Source organism: Macrobrachium nipponense, chromosome 10 (genome assembly GCF_015104395.2).
Source record: "Macrobrachium nipponense isolate FS-2020 chromosome 10, ASM1510439v2, whole genome shotgun sequence".
In the NCBI taxonomy this organism is placed as follows: Eukaryota; Metazoa; Arthropoda; class Malacostraca; order Decapoda; family Palaemonidae; genus Macrobrachium; species Macrobrachium nipponense.
The window spans coordinates 108277103-108287102 of NC_087204.1; the positions used below are offsets into that span (position 1 = coordinate 108277103).

Below are 10000 nucleotides of genomic sequence, written 5' to 3' on the forward strand. Positions count from 1 at the left end.
GAGGCTTCTTAGTTGTCGATCTCATTTCGACTTAATGGTATTATAGCGCTTTTGTTTTGATTTGAGAAGTAAGCCACGCCCCCTCCAGGTATAGATGATCCTTGTTGCCAGATGAAAGATAACTTCGGTAAGTTATTGTAATGTAAATGAAACTATATCACAAAGGAGGAGTGGCTTGTCTCAAAACTGAAAACGAAAACATATTAGTATGACTGAGAGCAAATGTTATTCATTAGTTTTCATAGAGGCCCAGATAATTAGTCAGGCTATAGATATATATAGTTGCTTTAAGGAAGCTGTATAGAGTTTTTAAGTGCTGAGTTGTGTACAGGGTAAGGCCCACGATCCAGGTAGCTCCAGACACCTAAATTAACCAAGTTTCGGTGCTGTTACGAACCTGTTTCCCCTTTTAAAAAAAAACCTGGTAAGAGGTGTAAAGTAAATAATATATGCTTATTTAAACTTAGTCGCAGATTGTATGAGATTAACGTAAGTTAAAAAGTTCAGTCAATTTAGAAAAAAAAAGAAAAAGAAAATTGCGGGTCCTCAGAGATAAGATTTTGGAAAACGAGATGAAAATACTTTTCCCGCATCTTGAGAATTTTTACAAACAAAAAAGAAAAAAAAACTGTTCGTACCGGGTAAAAAATAAAACACTGTAAAATGTAACGTAAGCTCTCCTATCCCAGTTCTATTCAGAAATTCCCATGTGGAGTCATTTCTCTTTCTATAGGGATTTTCCTTTACTCTGAAGAAACAGTTTTTTTCTGTAATGGATTAGTTCTTTCCCCAGAAATAGATACAACTTCATGGTGCATATAGGTCAAAATGACAGATATTTTATCAAAACGAAAGATTTCAGTAGTTCACAAATCACACGATACACACACCCCACACACACACACACACACATATATATATATAATATATATATATATATATATAATATATATATATATATATATATATATATATATATATAATATATATTACTATAATCCCTTCATTATGTGTAAAAATCAGAATTCAGTATTTACTCATAAGGCATAAAAAAATTCTTTTACAATTTGATAGGCTTTAAATATAGGTGTCTGAAGCTATTGCCTGTGGTGACCTCCACCCGCCCCCCAAAATCCACCTTACCCCTAACCCACCCAACCCATATACCCCTCACGAAAGTGTAGTGCAAATCTCAAAGGGGTGTGCCGATGACATAATATCCCTTAAAAAAAAAAATCCTAACTTTTGGGGAATTTGTAAACAGAAAAAAAAAAATCAATATGGGGGGTTTGGCTCTGATGCTGATGTGCTGATGCCGAGCTATTCTTGTGTTTTCCCTCCAGACACACCGATGACGACAAAATTCATATTCCTAAGATGTGAGTATAGAACCCGTTCGCTGTGGAAACCTCTAGAACCTGTCTTGTGTTTTTTGTCTGTGTGTGTGTGTGCGTGGTTTTCATTCTACTGTGTCATCTTTACGTGTTATCTCTTTCTATGTGTTGTTCGTGGCGGTGTTGTTTTGTTTTTGTCCTGTGGTTTTTTGTATTAACACGCGTAGATTGTTCTGATTCAGTGTATAGTAGTTTAGTTAACAAAATGGGTTTGCACACATTTATTTTGTTTAGCTTGATGGTTACATGTATTGTTTTGGGCAGTGGAAGCTATCTGTGTTTTATAAATATAGATTTAGGACAGGAATGCCACGGTTTACGGTATATGATTTTAGAATAAACTCTTTCTTGTTGCCTCTGTTTCTTCTTGTTATCGAAGGTTAAATGTAAAACATGTGTTCTGTTTTTTTTTCATTGATACGTGGTCGATAAGGTTGGAAGCCTAATCCTCTACATCTTCTTGTGATTCAGTATTTCAGTCTTCGAGTAGTTTATATATCTTGGTTTTAAAATGCACTTAACTGAAAGTAAAGAATAGATTGTTCATCATTATGATCTGGAAAAGTAAATAAAACTGTGGTTTTCATTGCATTGAAAAAATAATGAAAATAGAACACATGCCTTCATACTTCCCTCTCTCTTTAATTTCTCACTGTCTAAATAATGTGTTTTTTTGTGTCTTTTGTAAATTTTAGTTGCTTTTGTCCGCTGTACAAAGCTTCGTGGAGCTTTTGTAGAGCACCTTGTTCTTTGCATGTTTGTTCTTAGTGCACAGTTATATTTGTGTTTGAATTATTTTTTTTCATTGCCCCATCCACCATCACCCCTCTACTAGGCTATGATCCACAGGGACGCCAAACCTCTATATACATTTGAAGCATGTATACAGTTGCTATTAAAAGAAACGTATAAATGCCCCTTATCTCTAAGTGTGAATTCAAATGAAAGGGCAGATGCCTTATTCTTTAGTTAGATACATTTGTTTTATTTTTATTCTTTGTTCTGGTTTTTCTGTGCATGCTAAGTAAAGTGCTACTGATGATGTTGTTTACATATGCTATTGTTATTTAACTGGTTGGTTCTATAATGTTGTCTTTACTTTCAGATGTTTAAATTGAACCCGTTTGCAGTCTGTATTATTATGTCGTTCCGTAATTCTTTCACAAAGCATCGAAACTTCTGTATTTTTAGATGAGATTGTGTCCGTGGTTACTTACCTAACACGAATATCAGTAACAATAATAGCAGTATTGGTAAAGGACCTATTATTATTATCATCAATATTATAATGAACTCGCTTATATTTTCGCGAATTTCACGTACCCTGTTGGTCCTTAATGTAAGTATTATTTACCCTTATATTTGTTATTCAATCTCATATTTATGTTAAAGCATAATTCTTTTACAGTAACGTCGTGATATGCAACAAGTGTCAAATTGACATTATCTATTCCGTAGTCGAGTATAGGAATCAATGATTTACGTGGGAACGAATCAGTTCAGCTGATTTCTCCCGAAAAGTTAATCACCTTTAGAGGATTACCTAAATAACGTATGTGCCAAGCGTCACCAAATTTTGTTCATCCGAACTTGAGATATTCTGCTGATATACATAAAGTTGTCAAAACTTAATCTCCTTCCGGTTTCGTTGTAGGTGATGTATATCTTCCGTATGACAAAAATTACGATTATTATTTTATTGATATGAAAAGGTCATTATATGTCTCTTATTTATTATTTAAATAATTTTGGGGTTTTTGTATGTGATATATATATATATATATATATATATATAATATATATATATATATATATATATATATATATATATACACACACACATAAATACATATATACATATATGATTATTTATGTATATATATGTGTGTGTGTATGTATCAAGCACGCATGTATGAAAGCATAGACAACGAAACCACTGAATCACTTGATGTAAATTTCGTATAGATGTAACCCCCGTTCCCTTTCAAACAGTTAGACATCAAAAAGGAAAAATGTATTTTTCTTATTGCGTTGAAATAAACTCTTGTCACTTTAGTTGCTGAGACGAATAAAAAAATATAAAAAAACTGGCATTTAAACATTCCATCTGCTAAACAAAGCGAATCCAATGAAGGAATGCTCTCTCTCTCTCTCTCTCTCTCTCTCTCTCTCTCTCTCTCTCTCTCTCTCTCTCTCTCTGGTATCTAATAATTCAAAAAGAAAAACATATAAATCGTCTGAGGAAGAAAAATTGATGTAGAATCTACTGGACTCCATCTTGTTAATTTCTTATAACTTCCACTCACTCCTCCCCCATCACCGTCCTCCTCCTCCTCCTTCCTCCTTCCTCCTCCTCCTCCTCCTCCTCCTTCTTGGTAAGGAATAATGATTCCTGATCTAAGATGAGAAAAATGCATTGGGTAGGGTAGGAGGAGAGGCATAAGGCCAACTTGATAGTCTGTAAGAGAGTGAGGGAGAGATGTGTCAGGTTGTGAGATGAGGAGGGAGGGAGGGAGGGGGAGGGAGATTATTTTACCTGCGCTAAGGAGGTTGGTCAGGTCATTCCACAGGTGCTATGATGATCCCACAAAAGAGGGAATGGAACGAAGGAGTTCTTTTTTTTTCCTTTTTTTGCCTTCGAACAATTTTTTATCACCTCGAGATAAAAAAAATTAAAAAAAAATATGGCGGCCGTAAAGATGAATTTCGAGATTGTCGTCAGCTTCCGAATGACACTTTTGTTGCCCCATAAATATGCTGTTGGGGGAGAGGGGGGACCCCGACCGTTTATGCCATTAAAACCGCAGCCGTAAAGTTGCAAGTCGTGGGTATGGGGATCGCCGTCTGACCTCTAGTGCCCCAGTACCTTATCGTCCCCGTTCGTGTTACTCCCCAGGGACATTTGGGGTATTCAAAATTCATGAACGGTTTTCATTTAGCGTGGAGGAGGATTGCCTCAAAACCTCTTTATTTTTTTCGTATATGCATTTATATTTACATTACCTTTTGAAATGCTTAAAGGATTATCTTTACATTACCTTTTGAAATGCATAAAGGATTATATTTGCATTACCTTTTGAAATGCATTTAGAATTATATTTATATTACCTTTTGAAATGCATTGAAGATTATATTTACATTACCTTTTGAAATGCATTGAAGATTATATTTACATTACCTTTTGAAATGCATTGAAGATTATATTTACATTACCCTTTGAAATGCATGAAGGATGATATTTACATTACCGTATGAAATGTATATAGAATTATATTTACATTACCTTTTGAAATTCATAAAGGATTATCTTTACATTACCTTTTGAAATTCATAAAGGATTATCTTTACATTACCTTTTGAAATGCATAAAGGATGATATTTACATTACCCTTTGAAATGTATAAAGGATTATATTTACATTACCGTATTAAATGCATATAGAATTTATATTTAACATACCATTTAGAAAATTCATAAAGGTTTATTTATTTTGCAATACCTTTTTATGCAATAAAGGTTTAATTTCATATTTTAAATTTGCTAAAGGATTATATTTGCATTACCTTTTGAAATGCATAAAGGTTTATATTTGCATTATATTTTGAAATGCATAAAGGATTATATTTGCATTACCTTTTGAAATTCATAAAGGATTGTATTTGCATTATCTTTTGAGATGCATAAAAGATTATATTTGCATTACCTTTTGAAATGCATTGAAGATTATATTTACATTACCTTTTGAAATGCATAAAAGAAAATTATCTCAAAACCTCTAGTTTTCGTATATGCATTTATATTTGCATTACCTTTTGAAATGCACAAAGGAGAATTACTTCAAAATCTCTCTATTTTTTTTCGTATATGCATTTATATTAGCATTACCTTTTGAAATTCATAAAGGAGGATTGCCTCAAAACCTCTTTATATTTTCGTATATGCATTTATGTTTACATTAACTTTTTTAATTTTTAACTTCGTGTAAGGGAAACTTGGATACGTCACTAGGTAAATCATGGGTACGTGTGCGACTGGTTGTAAAATCACAGTATGCACTTACATGTAAATGCAATCTGTGTAATCCATATGTACGTGCATCTTTACTTATTTTCAATTTTTTTTTATAATAGACAAAAATTTTCAAATCTGGTGACGAAACCAGAATCACAGTATGCGCTTACATATAAATATATACTTTGTACTTCATTAATACGTGCATCCTCACTTACATTCCATTTCTTGATAGTGGACAAAACTTGTCGTCGAATCTGGAAAAAAAACAACTAATAAATATTACCAGTTGTCTGACTTCACTTAGATCTGACTTGAAAGATAACGTCTGTGTTATTCACGGTCAGATGCGACCGTCACTTCTCCCATATCATTATCTGGCAATCTGAACTATATATCTAGACAATGGTTGAAGTCGTATAAGTCGATCTGTGTCTTTACACACTAAATTAAGTCATGTAAAGCTCGATATACATCTCTACACACTGGCTAAAGCCTTGATAAATTTGCTTTATAGTTCTGTGCATTGGCTAAAGCCTTCTAAAGCCGAATAAATATATGTTTTAAAGGATGTATTATTCTTGATGATATAAGAAAATAAAACAAGAGGAAAAGGTTGCATTGTGCAGATCATTCCCAGAAGTGACAAAAGAGTGAGTGGTGTGTACATTAAGAACAGCATGAAAGGCAGCTAGGTAAATGCTGAAAGTTCTTGACAGATAATATTGCGTCTAGTGCATGACATTGATGTCTCGTTTTCTCCTTACCTGTAGAGCGGGACGTTTGATTTCATTCCTTGTTTCTCTCGATGTAGGTAAGATATTATAATCTTTCAACAAACAGCGCCTTCTGAGAAGCAGGACTGGACACGTATTTTGTCCATTATCTGAAATGTCAGAAGATCAGCAGCTTCTGAAACGGTAGCAGTCGAATTCATTTTGGACCGATCAATTAAAAGATGGCAAACAAAAAACTGTTTTTTTTCAATCTACGTCCAACTGGTTGAGTGCGTTCAGTCTTCGGTATATATACTATGCTTCAAACCCTCCACTGCCCCGTACTTGAGCAGCTTTTTAATTATCTCAGGCTTCCACTTTTTGTAGCCATACCTGAGAGAGATAAGTGTTGCATGGTAGACTGCGCATTTGGTCCGTATTTTGTTAGATGTGTTTCCCAATTAAGATCGCCCTACGTTTTGCCTCTGTGGTGACAAAAGAACAGGGGAGAAATAGTTCCTCGTGTACTGAGCCACTGTAGTGTATCGGAGAGGCTTTTAAAATTATTTGGGCAACTCGGTGACTTTTTGTCGCTGTCGCCAAAGCAAGATATCGACGGGTGATCATTGAGGGACTTAGTCAACCGCTTATAGGCAACAGGCTGAAATTCCCGAAGGGGAATTGTGCCGTCAGTGCACCCCATGCGGTGCACTGTAGGCATTACTTAAGGATCTTTGCAGCGTGCCTTCTGCCCCTAGCTGCAGCCCCTTCCGACCTTTTACTGTACCTCCTTTCATATTCTCTTTCTACCACCTTACTTTCCACCCTCTCTTAACAATGATTTCTCAGTGCAACTGCTTTGAGGTTTTCCTCCTGTTACACCTTTCAAACCTTTTACTGTCAATTTCCGTTTCAGCGCTGAAAGACCTCATAGGTCTCAGTGCTTGGCCTTTGCCTAAATTCTATATTCAATTCAATTCAATTGAACAAGCTGAAATAGCTGACGATGTTCAGAGGTCAGGGGTTTCAAATTAGTCGTGGAAATGGAAGAACTCGCTTTATAAAACCTTTTCATTCCCCGCAGATGTGTTTGTTCGTCAGCATTTCAGTATCTTCATGAAAATCGGCATCGTTTGAAATCCAGCGCTGATAGATCACAATCTCTCCGTATTCATTTCGATTTTTTTAAATGGAAGTATGAATGAATCTCTTTCGTGATGTTGGATACTGACGTTAAATCAATGGGAAGTTGGCCTTTTGAGATACGTTTTTGAATTTGTGAATATGAATGAATTTCTCTCGTGATATGAGATATTGGTATGAAATTTTTCCTTAAATTTTCCTTAATGGAAAGTTGGCCTTTTGAGATATGTTTTGGAGTTTGTAAATATGGACGAATCTCGTGATATGAGATATTGGTATAACATTTTCCTTAAAGTTTCAGTAATGGTAAGTTGGCCTTTTTAGGAACATTATACATTTTTATCGTTTATATCATCCTTAGTGTACCAACAACCACTAAAATTCAGGACCATTTATGACCCTATCAGGAATGGAATGTTGGCCTTTTTAGATTGACAATACTAGAAATTATTGACTCCTTCACTCTTTGTGCACCAGTACCAACCAAAATCCAGGTCCATTGTTAACCCTATCAGAGGGACGATCATCCATCTTGGAAAAAACAATGAATGCAGAATATTAGTTACCGTATAACGATTTCTGAAACCGACGGCTTCAGCATGCAAAGAGCCACAGGTAACTAACACTTTTTAACGAGTTTATTATCCCGGAGGGACTATTCTCTCCTCCCGCCAAAACATTCTTTTTATGGGCCGCTAAATTAAGTAGAAATTGAAGGATCGTTGTGTTCCTCGCAACGGCCCGCCTTCTTGCCTTGGAATGTGCTTGGAGCTCTCTCTCTCTCTGTTTACCATTAGAAGTTTTCGTCTTAGTTATATAATGGCAATTAAAGTTCCTGCCCCTTAACTTCTTTTTTTTTATCTATTTTTTCCTTCATACCCATGTATACCTAAAATACACGTTGCCCTATTCATGCATACATCAAATTTTATTTTTTCGTCTTTGTTTGTAAGTGGCAATAAGATTCCCGCTACTTACCTTGTGGATTTTTTTTTTATTTTATTATTTTTTTTACGTATTCATAAAATACACGTTGGCTTATGCATACATACATACAAACATACATGCATACATACTACTACATACATACATAAAATTTTCATTCTTCCATCGTGAGGTGAATTTAATCGAAGCCTCATTTCAAACCTGTCGATCAGTGATCTCGGAATTGCAATTCAAATTGATTTTTTAATAGATCATGTATTCGCTACGGTGTTCTGTGCAGTCCTTTGTTCTCATACGATATTTATACGTTTCTTCAGGAGCTGTTTGAGCTTAGCGTTTGGTTTTTTCAAGTCTGAATACATTGATGAATTATAATTTCAAATTCATCATAGATGACCTTCGTTTTTGGGATATCATGTTTATATTAAAACTTATGGTGGTGGTAATTTAAGAAGATAGATGGCCGTATATCTCTAGTTGCTATTTCTTATTTGACTAGAATCAGTTAACATAAATCCTGCACAAATCTGCACAAATAAACAAACCCCCCACCCCCCCCCACCGCCCCTTTCCCATCACCCAGCGCCATTCATCTATCTTTTTCTTCCAATCTATAAAGATTTCTTTCCTTCTACTTGAAGCTTTGATTTTTTTTACATGCTTCATTTGGAGTCTACGATTGTTTTATATACTTCATACGAAGTCTACAATTTTTTATGTAGTTCATTCGAAGTCCACAGTTCGCCCTAATTTTAATTTGACTTCAGGTCAAATGTAATTAAGGAATGTCAGTCTCCCGTTGGATCAGCAGCCTTTTTATGAAAAAGAAAATTCAACCCAATTATACTGGTTTGCCTGACGTTACAACGAATGCGGTCTTAGGACCCAGTTCGTGTAAGATGCTACGTTGCCTGAAGAGATTTCGTAGCTACATAGATACACTTTGTAATTATTTGTCCTAAACAAAGTCTAGTAATGCTGAAGAAGATGTGTGAATGTGTATCTCCAGAACTTGAACCTGGGTAAACGTCTTGATGTCAATAAATAAATGAATCCATTTTGGTTAAATCAGGCTAATAAAAGTTCGACTTCGGTATGAATGCGTCCAGTCGTTCTGTAGTTTCCCATATCCCACGACTCTGGAATTCCCACCCTTTCCCTCGTGTTTCCAGGACAGTTTCAAGGTCCCTTAGGGTGAACCTACTCTTCATTATCTTATTTTTCTATTTACTGTTTCCCTTAACCCACAATTCTGGAATTCCCGCCTATTCCCCCTTGTTTCCATGAGTTCCATGGTCACTTATAGGATGAACCTACCCTCTTTTTAATCAAATTTTTCTATTTATCCTTTTATTTGCTGTATTTCTCATGCATATAAAAATGAAGTGTTTTTACCCTATGCTTTATCCTCTTATTTCCGTTTCGTGAGATATCTATATTGGCAGTAACTCTGCAATTAATGAATGTTGCCTGACAGTACGATCAGTATCGGTCGTAGCGCACAGCCAATATTATCGGGCTGATGTGTTTTTTTTTCTTTCTTTCTTTCTTTCTTTTCTGAATCTCTGTACTGGCGCCCACGCCCGTTGGTCCGGAGAATATTTACGAGTATTTCTATTGGCAATATGTGTCTGGGGTGGTGAGTAATAATGAAGTATTTTAATACAATTAGATTTTGTACGCCATCGTCATTTCAGTAATGGAACTTTTTTTTTTTATCTCAGATGCAATCATTTCTCGCGCATGCGCAATTGCTTGTACGTTACGCAAACGGCGGCGTAACGACAATTC

The 10000-nt window shown here is 35.2% G+C and overlaps 1 protein-coding gene across 6 annotated transcripts in view; it reads left to right on the forward strand.

Annotated features, from left to right (window-relative positions):
• The window catches only part of LOC135223880 (protein grainyhead-like), a 391944-nt gene that overhangs the window by 259229 nt on the left and 122715 nt on the right, over positions 1-10000 (forward strand). For 4 of the 6 annotated variants that reach the window (XM_064262788.1, XM_064262793.1, XM_064262791.1 and 1 more), the window contains one exon: positions 1344-1379. The exons of the other annotated variants lie outside the window; for them this stretch is intronic. In XM_064262788.1, coding sequence (XP_064118858.1) covers positions 1344-1379 — 36 coding nt within the window. The remainder of the gene's footprint in view (positions 1-1343; positions 1380-10000) is intronic. 6 annotated transcript variants of the gene reach the window in all.